General features: G+C 44.5%; 1 protein-coding gene across 7 annotated transcripts in view; it reads right to left on the bottom strand.

Moving 5' to 3' along the window:
• Window positions 1-15,982, bottom strand: part of LOC130165303 (nck-associated protein 5-like) — a 126,045-nt gene that overhangs the window by 17,959 nt on the left and 92,104 nt on the right. For all 7 annotated transcript variants that reach the window (XM_056370452.1, XM_056370453.1, XM_056370454.1 and 4 more), the window contains 6 exons: window positions 13,077-13,145; window positions 11,287-11,325; window positions 11,018-11,137; window positions 5,666-5,770; window positions 4,400-4,588; window positions 524-4,146 (listed from right to left, as the gene is read on the bottom strand). In XM_056370452.1, the coding sequence (XP_056226427.1) occupies window positions 524-4,146; window positions 4,400-4,588; window positions 5,666-5,770; window positions 11,018-11,137; window positions 11,287-11,325; window positions 13,077-13,145 (4,145 nt within the window). The remainder of the gene's footprint in view (window positions 1-523; window positions 4,147-4,399; window positions 4,589-5,665; window positions 5,771-11,017; window positions 11,138-11,286; window positions 11,326-13,076; window positions 13,146-15,982) is intronic.

A 15,982-nucleotide genomic window follows, 5' to 3' on the forward strand; every position in this document is an offset into this window, starting at 1 on the left:
GACCTGCTCTTTGGCTTCGCGGATGTGCACGCAAACATACGTGTGCATGCAAGGGTGCCATCGAGTTTTTAACAACCTCTATGAAGCGTGTTTGTTTGCAGGTAGCCTGGATAAACATCTGTGAGTTGTGATTTTGAAGTGGCAAATCAATGGAGTGAGAGCCATGAAATGTGGAGCTTTCCTGGCTGAAAGATGCTTTAGCTGGAGTGTGCTGACGGTGTGTGTGTGTGTGGATGCTGGACCAACAACATCTTATGCTCAGCGGAGTGGAGTCATAACTCAAACAGACAGCTGCTGTTTGGTGCTGTTTATTTATCACTTTTCTCTGAACACACAGGTTTAACGCAGTGATGGCTCATGTTTAATTTACTAGAAGAACCAATTAATTTTAACGTGTCGATGCACTAAATAGAAAGACAACTCTGGCAAGGCTTAGTGACAGGAAGTAATCAGCTTAGCATCCGATCAATTAAAGATAATTCATTCTTGATATTCTCGATGACAAAGATACTGTTTTACCAACCTGCCAAGGAGCTCTTTAACGAACTGGTCTTTGCCAATAAACGCTGTGGTGCACTGGATCTGACTGGCAATCTGACCCATCTGATTGTTGCAGTGGTCCATGATGGAGCTCAGCTTGTTGTTCATCTCAGACACATTCTGCACCTCCTGACCATCCTTCTGCTGGTTATCGTTTTTCCTCTTATCCTTCTTCTTGTCTGACTTCATCTGTTTGCCTCCGAGAACAGATCCAATCTTCAGCTCTTTCTTCTCCTCTTTTCCCTTCGGGGAGTCTGTTTTCTTACCGCTCAGAGCTGGGAGTTTGCTCTTACGGAGACCAAACCAGTTTGCCAGAGAGGGGCCCGTTTTCTGTTTGGCCTCATTGGCAGCGACCTTCTCTTGTTCTTGACATTTCTGCACATTCTCTTTGATTCCCATCATGACTTTCTCTTCAATAGTGCAGACTGTGGAGCTGCCTTTTTTCTCGTCCACATCTGGGGTTTTGTTTGGCGACTCCGTCTGAGTTTTGACTTCCCTGCTGAAGTCTGGCTCAATTGTGGTGGCTGCTACGCCTCCTGTCTCTCGCACTGGGTTTTCTGGGCTATAGACACAAGAGGCCGGAGGCTGAAACTGCGGATGGGAGGCAACTTTTGATGGCTTACGAATGTTTTTCAAACCAGTCCTATCACTTATGGGTAAGCTACGTACCTCTTTTTGAGAAGGTGAGGTGATTGCCTCCCCTTTCACTGTGCCCTGCGACCCCTCGTCTTTTGAGCCCGATTTAGACGTTCTCTCGGGAAGGATGTCATGACTGTTTGACCCTGTCATACCTCCATATTGGCTAAGCCTGGGGGAATGGACAGGGCTCTCAGCTGACCCAACACTGGGAACCTCCAAGGAGCTCTGTCTTGACAGAGAGTTCCCCCTTTCACCTGAGTTGGTGATGATCTGCGTGCGGATTTTTCCCGGTCCATCTAGAGCGTTGATGTTGGGTTTCTCAATGTAGTTGGTGCTGAAACTCTGGCTACGGGCTTTAGCTCCAGTCATCCCCAAGGCCGGCTTCAGATGAGGTTTAGTAGAAACAGATATGGATCGAGAGAAAAGTTGACTACTCCTTTTCCCCTTATCGCAAACATCCCCCTCCTCTGGTAACACAGCAGCATGAGCCTCCTCTTCTAGTAACCTACACTGGACCTCACCTTTCCCCTCTGTAACAGACATATTGGGTGGTGAATCAATACTGTACACTGGCTGCAAGCTGTCACACTGGGTAGCAGCATTTGAAGTCACAGTCTCTTTGGAGACTGAGTTGATATGGTCTTTCTCTTGCTTGCCTGGTACAGAGGGACTGTTTTTATGGCTGGGGGGAGATTTTAAAAATGCTTTGAAACCCATTGGGATGCGAGTCTTTGAGGCTTTTTCCATATGGTTCGGAGACATCATGACTGAGCTGGGGGGGCTGACTACAGCTTTGCCATTTTGTGGCTCTGTCTTACCTTGAGGGGAGTCTTGAAGAGATATAGGTAAACTAACAGAGGTCTTCTGCACTGACTGATGGACATTTTCATGGGTTGATCCTCTTTTACTTGCAAATGAGTTTTGAAGTGAGGACCCTCTGAGGGCACTGTAGGGAGGAGGGACATTCTTTGAGCTTTTAGGTGCATTTTCAGGTTCTGGAGCACACCCTGAGTTTGCAGAAGGGAGGTAGTCTTTCGTGGTCATTCGCTTGGAAGTGCCTTTAGTAGATGTTTGAGTCGTGGCGGGGGACTTCTGAAGGTGCTGACTGGTTTTCTCAACCAGTTTCTGAGGTGCGAGTGCAGTCCCGTAGCCTGCATCCAAGTCTAAACAGTCTTTATCCTTGATGGGTAGTGTAGTTTGCATATTTGGTACAAGTGAGGTGTGGTAACTTGGGGGAGGGCCCCTCACAGTGGTTGGTGTGGATGGTTGAGCTACCCCTGTTTTATGTGCTTGAGGCGACCCTTCATAATTTGGTCTGATCAGTAAGGAGGTGGTGCGGCCTGGGGGAGGGGGAGGAGAAGGGGACCTGAGTTTATTTTTGCTGGTTTCACAGTGTTTGTCTCTGGTTGGCTGTTCGCCATTGTCAGCATACTCCAGGTGCCTCCTCGAGAGGTGTGGGGAACCGGAGGAGGGGCCCTTACTCCAGTCGGCCCTGCCGGGAAGCTTGGAATTTACCACCTTTGGGCTCTGTGAAGAGTTTCCTGGTGTCTTTATGAACCTGGACATTTTAACTGTAGGAGAAGAGGGGGATTTCTCCTGACCAGAGGGTCCTGAGTTTCCACTTTGTTCAATGGTGGAGCCCTTTGACAATCTCAGCGGGGATCCTGACGGTTTGTTACGACCAGGTATCTTTGAACCATTGGACTTGGGACCAGTACAATCATTCAAAGGAGGCATTGAATGACCTTTATTAGCTCGGGTGCTCGGTGGCTTGATTAGCTTCCTTTGAGGAGTCAACTGCATTGACAGCCTCTCTGCACTTGCCTCTCTGCTATTGCTTGTTTTGCTAGTCCTAATCTGATATTCAGATGGCGTTTCTGGGGATTCGAGGACAGTGTAGTTCCTTGTATTTGCTGATTTCTGCCTTGTTGGTCTCTCTTGGGGAACTAGCTCTGTGTAATCAGCAACTACTTTGCTACCTTTAATGTCATTTCGAGACCCAGCACCTGCTGCGAGTTTCTGAGCACAAAGTTCAATAGGCTCTCCTTCTGCATCAAATATGGCCAAAATGCTCTCCTCAGACTGGGTGCATTTGGCTGCTTTGGGCTCCTTAATTAGGCTGAAAGGCCTGGGCCTCCCATCTGCAGACTGGGTGCGTCCCTGGTCTCTCCGCAAGCACTGTTGGGCGAGCAGTTTGGCAGCATCCCTTGAAAGCCTCTTGGAGTCCCTCTCCGCTTGCTCCGGTGGCTGGCTAGAGGACGTTCGGATGTCACTGGACTCAGAGTTCAGTTCCTCAGGATCCTCCACATCAGAGAGGGGATTGTGACCCTCTGGCTCAGAGGGGTTGAAGTGCAGTATGGATGGTTTAGTAAAAGCTGATGTCCGACCTCCCTCAGGGAGAAAACTGTTAATGAAACTCAGGAGTTTCTCAGGACGCTCTTTTGAGTCATAGCCAGATGGCTGTTTCGTAGCCACAGGACCTGAGCTACCATCACCTCCACCTCCACCACCACTACCACTGTCCTGTAACCCCTCCCAGCTACATAAACTGTCTGAGATGCTGTGGGAGCGCCTCTTACAGTAAAACCAACTGTCCTTGGTGGGGATGTTATCTCCACGACTGGAATGTGCCAGTTCATCATCTGCGTCATCAGAATCATAAGCGAACTTCTTTCCACCAGCAACCCAAGTTCTACCCACAGGGGTAGGCTTAGATACCCCTTTAGTTCCACTCTTGATACCCAGGGAGTAGATGCCCTCGTTGGAGTTCATGCAGTCTTTGTAGCCTGACTTGGAGACCTTAGAAGAACAGGAAGAACTCCTGTGTTTCCTCCTCTGGAGCTTTCTCAGTCCCTCTAGTATGTGGCTCTCCTTGCGCCTGGTGGGGAGCTGCTCCTCCAGCGGGGCACAGATATTACTTGGGGCGGATGAACCCAGACTCAGCCTCTTCTCCCAGGTCAGCGATGACTACAGGGTGGAAATAAACAGTGGGTCAACCTCACACAAATGCTACTGTAATATGTGCACACATAGTTCATATATATGCTGCTTTCAAAAATTAGAATCATCAAAAAATAACTGGCCCTGATGCCAACAACATGTTTTTTTATATACTACTGACTGAGCTCCTAAAGCATCTCCAAAAGGGATCTCGATTGAGTTACCATGTGCTGCTGTTTTATGGGATTCGCGTCGGAGTTTATAGGGTAACAGGACGTACCATTTTTCCACAGGAGCGTCCATCATTCCAGGTGTAAGAGCCGCTGGAGAATTCACTGCACGCACTCGACAGGGACAACTCGCTGCTGCTACAGCTGCTGCGTGGGTACACAGGCGCTGGCACCGTCAGACTCAGCTGGCTCAGACACTTAGCAACAGGTAGGCCTGCCTTCCCGTTCAACTGGACCTCCTGTAAGACAGAGGAAAGAGACAGTCACGTTATAGGGGAATAACTTGTGTAGCATGATTTATACTCCCTTAAAGGGCTTGGTGGAGAAGCTGGGATAGAGATCTCGTGGAAATAAGACGATCATGGTGCTGTTCTTAAGTTTTCTCTAAATATGAATGTCATTTTTTTGGTTGCTTGGTTGACTTTTACTTACTTTTGCTTTTTCCTGTGATTAAACATCAAGAGTGTTCGATGTCTAAGTTGTTAGGTAGTGTTGCGTATCTAATTGCTATCTTGCTGTTAGTTTTGTGATGAAAGATATTCAAGAAACACTTGACGGACCAATCAAATATTGTGAAGTTTCTTAAAATGCTAAAGCACTGCTCGTTGCAAACTTAAAAAAAAAAAAAAAATCAATCAAATTTCCATGTGCAGTCACTGGAACACAGCAGATGTTTATCCAATTTGCATATCGCTGCAGAGGGTTTAACTGTGCAAATAAATTATTCCAAAAGTTCTACGAGGCAACATAAGAAACACGATATATTCATGTGGTATTAAGTGTCACTTGTGTGCATCACTTAGCACGACCCATTTAGGGAGATGTGGTGCTTTTGCGCATTTAGATAACAGGGTGATTTATAATTCACACCGTGGCCATTATTATTTCATTTCCTCCTTCTTAGAGTTTATCAGGTGGCATTCTCAGAGGGGTAAAAGGGTAAAACAATGGAGAAAACTCATTTTCAGTACTTAATGCATAATACATAAGATGAGTAATGTGCCACAGTGTCCTATGGAGTCATTTTTACTGACGATGAGGCTCAATCGATGGTTTTCTGGTAATATGACAAGGATTTATTCCTCTTAGCGCCGAGTGATACTGCCAGCTCTTCCTGCTGAGGGCAGAGGAGGGGTCACGGCTTCAGATTGTTGGGTCTGTATTTTAATATCTTGTAATGATTTCTTGAAAGGGGGTGGGGGTTTGGTTATGCTACCTGGACGAATTGCATGGTTGAAAAAAATAAAATAAAAAAATAAATAAATACATTGTCTTCTCCCAAAGTAGATAAATTGCCTCCTTCCCACTAAGCTTACATTAGAGGGAGAGTCCGTATTCCTGGAAAGCAAGAAGGCCTTGCTTCTCTCTGGCTCCAGAAGTAAATCTGCCGCAGACAGATCCATGATCCGAGAGTGGAGTTTCTGAAAGGCAAATAAAGGAAGGACACGCTGTGGTGACTTTTTGACTTCAGGGATATCAGGAAATTAAAATCAGCCTTGGTGTATGAGCTGAGACTGGCACAACAGCAGAGTGGTAGGGAGATTTTTTTTATCAGTGCTTTATACGGTACATGGCAAAATCTTAAATTCTTGTTGTGGCATCTCAGTATTACACTTTCATTTTTAAATTGAATGCCTTTTTTCTTTTGCCTTTGCTGTTTTCTAGTGTAAAAAAAAAAAATGCATTTAAAATATAAGAATGAAATAATGTCATAATTATTCAAATTTGTTGCCCACATACTGCACGGTATTTTGCGGCAGAGCAGTATTTTGCCCCTCAGATTCCCTTCACCAGCGCCACACTGAGCCCAGATTCACTGCTCAAAGTCATTAATGTCACTGACCGGAAAAAAACCAATGTGAATGGGAAATAATTGCATCAGGGAGTAAGGGATTCCTTTGATTTTTTTTATTTTTTTATTCATATGCTAGTCTGCAGTCTCTTCTGGTATTTAACTCTTGTACTTAAGAGGGGAGGATACAAAACCAAATACATTTCCATGTATTAATCTTAGAGCTTAATTACACTGGATTCCCTGTGAGCGCCCAAATTAACTTATACTGGAAATATGCTGGAACAAAACACTTGATCTTGTGCTGCATTTCCTGGCATGGGTAAAATGAATGCTCACTCAGAGAGTTTACGTCTGCACATCTATACTGTATACGTATAGACTGTATTTCCGTGTTCTGATATATTTCAGTCTTTTTTTTGTTTTCCTCTACTGTTAAAATGAAACGCACTTCTCATGCTGTGCACCTGCAATCGAAAAACACCTATCAAGAAAATTGCATGTTGTAAAAACTGAAAGTCACCCTCAGCAAATGGAAAACCAACCGCTCTAATTTTTCCATCAATGTCATAAACGTTTCCAAATAACATCAGGTAGATTCAGGTAGATTTCCTCAATTTTACTGCCTTCTGTAAAACTCTTTGCTGACAGTTTGTATTGACTCTCTGTGTGTTGTGACAGACGTCCTCTGTATGTTTTGGTGGAGGGGGGGCGGGGGGGGGGGGAACAGCTCCTAATGATACCAGAATTTAACAGCTTCTTTTGTCTCTGGAGAACAAACAACCTGCATCACTTCGCCTGTGGCCAAAACACAATCATCCTGCATTTTTCTCTCCAACTTTTCAGCAAAACATCCCAGAAAAGCTTCTTTTTTTTTGTGTTCGTGTGAGCTTGTGAAGAAGCTTTTCAAAAGGTGCCTTAGAAACAGATCAATGCCCAATATCAATGCTTTTTCAGCACTGAGATAAGGATAATAGTTCTTTGCTATTTTTAGAATTTAAAAAAGACCTCAATCTCTGCATCCCCACACAGGGCTCTTTATAACCCGGTTTGATTTGGTTCAAAGGCAGTTAAAGTGTAGAGAGGATTTCTTCAGTTTTTTGCCTTTTCCAGAACTTGGACTGTTAAAATGTTTGAACTATTACAGCACTTTTAAGTCTCATAAATGACTGCAGCTAACAATTACTTATTAGAATAGCATTCCCTCAAAATGAACCATAGATTCTAAGGTAGATCTGTTTGACTTTAGCTACACTAGTCTGGACTCAAAGCGCCAGATGGCTTCTCGTCCCGGTTTTGAAGTCATGAAATTGAAATTTGTGCAGCTTTGATTCCGCATCCCTGCACCTCCCTGCTGTCCACACGGGATGGGAGTGGCTGAGGTGTCACAGGAGGCTCTGATCTTATCGTAGGGTGCTGGATTTCACCTCCTCAGCATCCTCATCAAGGATTCAGTCAATAGTGTCACAGGGTCACGGGGGGGGGGGGGGGGGGGGGGGAGAGATAGTTGAAGGAAACGGTAGATGACAAGGGCGAGAGTGCACTTCTTGAACTTTTTCAGCTTCAAGGCCAAGATCAAAGTCAAAAATGTTAATTTAAAACTCCCATTCACGCAGGCGAGACTGCAATATATTATGCAAACATCGGCCTTTTATTAACTGTTAGATAATGTCTGAAATAATGACATTAGGCTGGGAGCCATCGGAGAAGTTTCATGTGTTGTATTAAAGAAAAAGCAGAGGCTTCCTGCTTTTGTTCTTTTTGTTGTTTTTGGCTTGACAGTGGTCATATTTCAAGATGATGAATATCAGCCCGGAATAGCAGCAATAAGCTGTATTGGCACCCGCTGTCAAAAACACGTCAGTTGAGCCTGTCTTTAAAACACATCCACAGATAGCCGAGCAGTCACAGATAGGTCAGACACCCCCACACACACACACACACTAACACGCATCAAGTCATACAGACGCCCACTTGCACACATGACGCTCACCTGCGTATGTCTCATCACTAAAGCTCCGGCTACACACCAACTGCTAAACTAAGCCCCGGGTAATGAGACGAATGCTCGGCTGTATGTGACAAGCGATTGGAAAGAGTTGAGATGTATGGAGCTCTATTCAAAAACAGCCATTTAGTATCTCTATAGAAGTTCCACTCTGCAAATGTTGTCAGTGAAATTAATTCTTGTAATGTAAGCTCTTTTTTTTTTCAGCGCAGAAATGTTAGGTGATGGCTGCAGAAGAAGTGGAGAAACTTCACGCTGTGTCCTTGGGGCCCTCAGGTAGCACAGGAAACACCAAGCATTCGTCATACTTGATGAGCGGCATGCGTGGACGGGACTGTACGCCGCTTATTTTTCCTTTAGCTTGCAAAACAGCTCAGGGTTTGAGAGGAGAACCGTCTTCTTTCGAAATGAAAACGTGGCCGTGAAGGTGCACAAGTGGTGTAGTTGCCATCAAACGCACTGCGGTTCTTTATCAGAGAAACTCAAGATGTCCACGGGGGGGGAAATGAGAGAATGTTTAATTACTGATAGGCAAAAAGGTCCAGAGATAGATGGGAAATAATAGACTCGTATGGGTGATTAATACTCTCTCTGCTTGAGGCTCCAGGAGAGGAAAAGAAATGAAACTCCCTGGTTATTTTCATATTTTCATTTCACATTCTGCAAAAAAACGAATACCTAAAATGTTGCAAATCAATGCTTAATATCCATTCTTACTCATTCCATTATTATTATACGAAGCGAACTTAATGGAATAGTTTGGGGAAATACTCTTATTCAATCAATACCACTCTCATAACTTGGATGGATGGATGGATGGATGGATGGATGGATGGATGGATGGATGGATGGATGGATGCTGGAAGTTCCAGTCCCCTGTGGTGTGGATAAATGTAGCTTTTCTTTTTTTTTTTTGCTCTCACAGCTCTCCCACACATGACCGGAGAGCTCACGATGGATACGCTGAACATGCAGAGCAGCGTGATCACATTATGATTAAGTCTTACACTGAATCACCAGCCCGCGGTGAAAATGTCATAATCGAGAAATGGGCAGGCAGGGCAAATCATTGCAGCTCATTTTTTGCGTCACTATTAAGATGTGTCAAAATGTGTGGACACACACACACACACACACACACACACACACGCGCACACACGTCATCAGGACCACGTGTCGTCACCTGCAACATGTGATTTATTTCCTTTCGACCTGGCTTACACACATACATCACCAGCTGATATATAATCTCAGCCGTGCATTGGTTTCTTTTCAGCTGAATCACTTTGGAGGAAAAAAAAAGAAAAAAGAAAACACATTAACGCAGTCTCGGCTGAATGCCAATAAGATACAGCTCTATCATGTGTCTGAGTGCCTTAATTCACATCTCCAGTTAGATAGCACCTCTTGGTCCCTGCAGTGGAATCATCAATATCCCTCTTCAAGCTTTTTATATTGCAGTTTCACTTGACGATGTTCCAGTCTGTCCAACAATGGCACTGGAGGTAGCTGCAACTGACAGAGAGCTTTACAACACACCCAGAGCCATCATTTCTCTTTCTCTTTTTTTTTTATAATTCCATGTACTCCGTTTCTGCCTCTTCTTATTTGGCCCTTAGTTTTTCACTTGTACCGCTTTAACGGCACTCACGCTCCTCGTGCTCCTCGTGCTCCTCGTGCTCCTCGTGCTATCTCATCCCTCTCCATTTTCACCTTGCCGTCCTTCCCTGCTTATCTACCCTTGCATGCCTCCTCTCTTCTCATCCTCGTTTCTACTATTTCTGTCTCTCCTCTGCTCTAGATGGACTGACGGCTCCCTTTTTCCCGCTCTATTTTGTGGCAGCTTGCTGTCTTCATATTAACAGCGAGGAGTCCCGTGGCAATTCACACACTTTCCAAACTGACCCTATTGCTCTGCGATGCTATCTCACTGTGGATGGATGGATGGATGGATGGGCAATAGTTGGGTAAAACATACAGTTGCAGGTCCGTCTCTTTCATAGGTACACCTTAAAAAAATCAAGCTGGCACAGACACTTTCATAAATTGGTGTTTTCCAGTGGACCAAACAGATGAACTGAGCCACTTCAGGTGAGAGAATGTAGGGTTTGAGGAGAATATAAGTACAGTGATCGCTGTCTGAGGGTTACAGAAGAGAGATTGGATGGTAGCTGGATCAAATCTTTTTTTTTTTTTTTTTTTGTGTCGTAGAAGAGAATAGAATTTTGTAGAAAGTGACACGTCAGCCCTTCCTGCAGAAGATTACACTTCCAGTGCTGCAAACATTTCTCAAGAGTCAGTTTCAGGAGGTTTAATTCACTCCTTGCATGCATGAATCCTCGACTTGAAACCATACCAATAAGATCATTAAAACTGCAAATGTGCAACCTCAGATTGAACCATGAGGCCTGATAAACCATAACAACTACAAGAGATGTGTACTTTAAGGCCAAAAAAAAAAATCAGCTTCTGAGGAGAACATTTTGACAACAGCTCAGACGAAAAACAACTTCAAATGCGCGAGTCTTGTGGACTGGAGGAGCCGCTGCTTCATTTGCAAAACCGACTGTGTGCGGAGGAGGCTGAGTGTAAGCAGGCAGGTTTACAACAGTGAGGAGAACAGATATGGAAAAACATTACAACACCCGTAAAGCCCAGTAGGCTCTAGAACAGCTATGTGGCTCAGTGGATCTTTCCCATCTCGGACTGTCAGGCGCTCATCGAGGCTTTATTTTTTTGCCCCTAAGAGCCGTCCTGGCTAAATGCCTTCACCTACGCTAATTCTATTATTCCCCAGCTGCTCCAGTGAAAAGTCAGTTGCAGCTCAAAGGTGTGAACATCTGAGTGGGATCTGAGTGGGCAGCGTACCTGGAGAAGCAGGTCTGAGGCGGGCTTGATCCTCTGCTGGAACAAAACACTCAGTGCCCGGTTCTGCTGCTCGAGGTCAAACACCCTGGTTCGCAGCTTCAGACATTCCTCTCTCAGATCCTGAATCAGGTAGAAAAACACAAGCGTATCAGAATATGTTGACTCGTGTTATCAGGTATTTCACAGGTAGAAAACAATACACCGTCAATAAGTAAAGGTGATGCTGTTGAAAAACGAAAAAAGGGTTTCCATGGAAATAAGAGACAAACCTTCTGGGTGAGAAGCGCCTGCACAACTTGATTGGCGACCTTTAACAGAGAAAGAGAGAAAAAAAAGAAGGCATTATCGAATGTAATGAGTCTCTTTTACACACCCACACAATGCATGTCTTTTCCAGTGTTTAACTCGCACTTCCTGATTGTGGTATTGACAGCGCCGGGTTGACGTCGGAGCAGAGGTGTGCCCAGCGTAAGTGCTGTTGTGCCTAGGCCTCGGTCCCAGACCGCAACGCCGACGGAGAAGCGGCTCGGATTACTTCTCATTGATTGCTCATTAATACCGTGTGAAGCCACATCGGCTCTTTTCGAGTGCGCCCACTCTCTCGTTTATCGAATGAGGAGAGACGGGAGTAAATGTGGTGAAATGAGCCCCTGCTTCTGGAACTGAAAGTTACAGATCTGCCTCCTTTTTAAAATAGCAGAGTGATCAAACAAAACCCGGTTCTAATGGTCTGCGACACGGAGTTTGAACCCTCACAGAGTATGACTTCCATACAAGTAATTAAGCTAAAAAGGAGCTTGCCCACACACTAACATTTAGACAGACAGCTGGTCTCACATAAAAAAAAAATAAAATAAACATCCCTTCTGTTACAAAGCGAACTAGGTTTTTCTGCTGTTCCGCAGAGTCATTAGAGGGACATACACGGCTTCCATCGTTAAACCGGCATCATTACCAAGCCTGACTTCCACCAAAGTCAACCGCACAGGAAAAGAGTCGACAAGTAAACACATCAAAGCTCAGCCATCTTAGTGAGGGCAAGGAAGCAGAAAAAGGAAGCAGGGGCTGAATTTATTTTCAAATACAACCCATGGAGGATGCCAATTCTAACACATAACACCCCCCCCCCCTTCATTTTTATTAGTCATTTCCAATCTTCTTCCCTCACCCTCTCTCCACCCTCTCCTCTTTCATCCCCCTGCTCTTCCCTCACCCGTCTCTCCCACCCTCCGGCAGGTCTGCTCAGTCTGCTGAGCACTGTTGGTTCCAGGACAAATTGAGCACCTTGTCCCTGCTGGACATACTTCATTCCTTAGCCCCCCCCCCCCCCCCCCCCCCCACCCCCACCCCCACCCCCGTCCTGCTGCGATTCAGCAAGCAGGCGCAGCCGAGAGCCGCGCTCGCTTTAGTCCTCTCATGCGGCTCCCCTAAACAGCACTTATCACGCTCTCATAAATAACCAGAGGGCACAGAAGTGGCATTGTTATGTAAACTATTGCTTCAACAACGCCGGTTCACGTCAGGTTAACGGTGTCTACCAGCTCGCCTTGCTGTCTGCTTATGAGAAAAGTAATACTGAACACAAATAATAAGAACAATAAGCTGTTTTGATTGCATTTCAGCTATTAAATGAGCAACAACAAAAGGCCCTATGACATCAAAGATACCTAACTGTACATTAGAATTTTAAAAAACATCAGAAATAATTCTTTTTTTTTTTTAAATGCAGAAATCAGACTTTAGCAAGTTATTATTAATGCTTAGCTTAGGGCAACTGAAACTCTAGTTTCTTTATTAAAGTGAGAGATGAGAGCTTTTAGTGCCTGAAAATTATCAGACACTGTTTTCCAAATGGATTGTTAATATCAACAATTCACCCCCTGCGCCCCTGAAGCCACAGGTTCAAGTAAATTGACAACCTGTGAGAAACACAATATGCTCTGCAGGACCTCATTAAAACTTTAATCTTAAGCTCAAAAGGAATTCAAATAACACTTGTGGACCTCTCAAGGTGAGCAAAACATCTTTCCGAGACGGTTGCAGGCTGTCAGACACTCACCTCATCCAGACAGCATTCATACTGCTCCCTCTGGCTCTCGTTCTCCAAGGCCAAGGCAGAATTTTCCTCCTGTAAAAAAACACACACACACACATCCGGTGTCAATGCAGCACAAACCGTGCAGGGGCTTCGGTTACATTTGATACAACAAACCAACAGCGGTGGAGACAGAGGTAGCAATCAAGCAGAGCTGCAGCTAAGTGGAGACTTGCTCCACAAAGGTCATATGTCAACGCTGAGCCCGGATCGCCAATAAAAAATTTACAAAGAACCACAGAGAAAAAGGTCAAGGGGATGGCAGTTACGATGCTGAACTTTGGGGCGGCAGCGAGCCTTTCTGAGTTTTGGACCCTAATAAGAATATCTCCTCCGCTCGCCAAAGCGGTGAGGCGGCGCCCTATTGATCTCGGGGAGTTTCCAATTTGTCAGGAGTAGGCTCCGTATTAGGAGCTGTCAGCCGGCCTCGCTTCCTCCCGCCCTCTGCCCTTTAGTAGAAACTACCTTTCCTTCGATGAAAGCATGAGAAACATAATTACAAACAAAAAAACATTCCAATTATGCCAACCAGGAAGCAACACCCACTAATGAAACCCTCGCGGCCGTAAACACAGTCATGGGTGCAGACGTAATGTAATTAAAGAACGCTTCTTTTTCTAATGTTTTGCTTCGTGGATGAAATCTCCATTTTTTTTTTTTTTTTCTAAAAGGAGATTAAGTAAGCTGCGTTTCTCTAAAAAGTTAAGCGTTATAATTGATGTCATGAGTTGTATTAAAAAAAAATACCCCTGAAATCTGTTTATTTTTGTGCAACAGCAAATTAAAGTAATCACTTTTTAACAAGTGTTGATTCAGTCAGCAGAACACCTACGCAAGAGCCCTTTCCTCTAACTCAAGGATAAGATGAAGCGTTATTTAAATCTCCAGTCGATAGTTACAAGATGCAACTAAAGTGGTGTTTTGTTACAACAGCCCCCGTCGTAAATTTGATTCCAGCTTTATTGTTAAGTGACACGCGAGCCGTTAAACGCTGATACAAGAATCCCAGTGTCATTTGGACTCACAGCATGCATTGCAGTGAAGAGGCTAAAACATTTTCCCTCTATCGTTGATCATTTGATAAAAAAAATAAATAAAAAATAAAAAACCTGTGGTATTTCTAATGTTAATCATGACATACACACATTGGAATATTTCACACTTTTCAAGCTTGTGGAAGTTGTGACAGATGACTGATGTCTCCAACACCTTGGTAATTGACACAAATATTAAAAACATTTTTAAGGCTAAGGCAACATTAGACTTCGTCTGTTATATTTTTGACCACCTGGAAGATTTAAGTCCAATATTCACTCTCCTTTAGCAGCTAATGATTTTACTTTCTTCACAAGCCAGTCGCTAACCTTGTGCGTCTGCTATCCGGGTGTTGGACAGGTAGCATGCAGCTGGTTTATCAGAGCTGTTTCGTGGAAAAACAGCTGCCTGGAAACTAGGTCGATGAGAGTGGAGTTTAGGGGCCCACAGAACCTAAATAATGAGCCACGAGTGGCTAAAATGCTCTGCAGAGCTGAGTGGTGCCAGTGACACCTTTCACACCGAACACAATCGCTTGATCCACTGTGACTATGGAAACGTGATTAGTGCAGCTTTAAAAGAATCTTATTCTTATGTAAAACTGCAGTAATATTCTTCCTACATACTTCAATTCATTTGAGTATTTGTGATTTCTTTTCCTGCAATGTGTTTTTCTTCTTCTTCTTCTTCTTATCGGATAATAAATGTCACTCCTTTCAACATACAGTCCGCTGCAAAGATTTATCATGTAGCATGATTGTAAACGCTCCACTGTGGATTCATGGGTAATTTTGTCATTTATGTCATCAGGCATTTCTCTCACACAATCTGGATGTATTCATTTGAGCCACCAGCTACAGACTGCAGCGTGTGCCGGGGGCCCAGCTTAATGAACAGTATCCGTTGAGCAGGAGAAATAAGCACATGGGGCAGTGCTTACTTAGTGTCAGTGGAATTTATGCACAGCGCGAGGCAGTGATGTATCGCCTCTGCCTTGTTTTTGCCGCTTTAGCCGGCGGTGCATCCATCACCTGCACAGCGGAATGGAATAAAATGGCAGATCACTTTTGATAAAGCCATTTAAAATGTAATGTTTAGGTAATGTGCTTCATCAGATGGATTACCGGGACAGGTTAACCATACTTCCTGCCAGGCTGTGAAGATAACTTACAGCTGAGGAGCAACAGGCAATTATCTGCCACTTTGCTGTAATTTAGGTTAACTTTCTCTTCTTCTTTATGTGTGTGCACTGAAAGCCTCTAATCAGTCTGAATTAATACAGCTTTATTTTTTAAAGCAGGTACTTTAGCTTCTTGTTAGAAGACGATGTCGGTCAGCTCCTTTAATGATGGAATTACTTCCTTTATTTTTTACAAAGCATTGTGCATGATTTGAGACAAGGCGAAAAACTGTATGTTACACGCCTTCCACATCATGAAAAAGCCATGTGGAGCCACATTTGAATGAGTAAGTAAGACCGAAGGCTTCATTTAATTAAGTCTGAGTCCTTTATTTGCTGAAGAGATCTGAGAGGATGTGTGTCCAGTGGCTTGAGTAAAAAAAAAAAAACAATCAGCATGGATGACTGTGGCTGTGCTCCCGCCTCGGCTGCTGCTTGAGGCTCATGGTGGAGCGCAGCTTTAAATCCCCGAGCGCAGAGGAAAACAAACCAAAAGCTGTAGTACAGCCCGAGGCCCCTGCGGTGACTCTCACAGGATGACTCCGCTCTCCAAATGAAGAGGACTGGAGAATTTGATGAGCTGTCATGCTTTCAGACATAACTGAAGCAAGGACTCTCTGACAACTGGCAGACAGGCTGGCCACAAAAGGATAGC

The sequence above is a fragment of the Seriola aureovittata genome, chromosome 24 (genome assembly GCF_021018895.1).
Source record: "Seriola aureovittata isolate HTS-2021-v1 ecotype China chromosome 24, ASM2101889v1, whole genome shotgun sequence".
Classification (NCBI taxonomy): Eukaryota; Metazoa; Chordata; class Actinopteri; order Carangiformes; family Carangidae; genus Seriola; species Seriola aureovittata.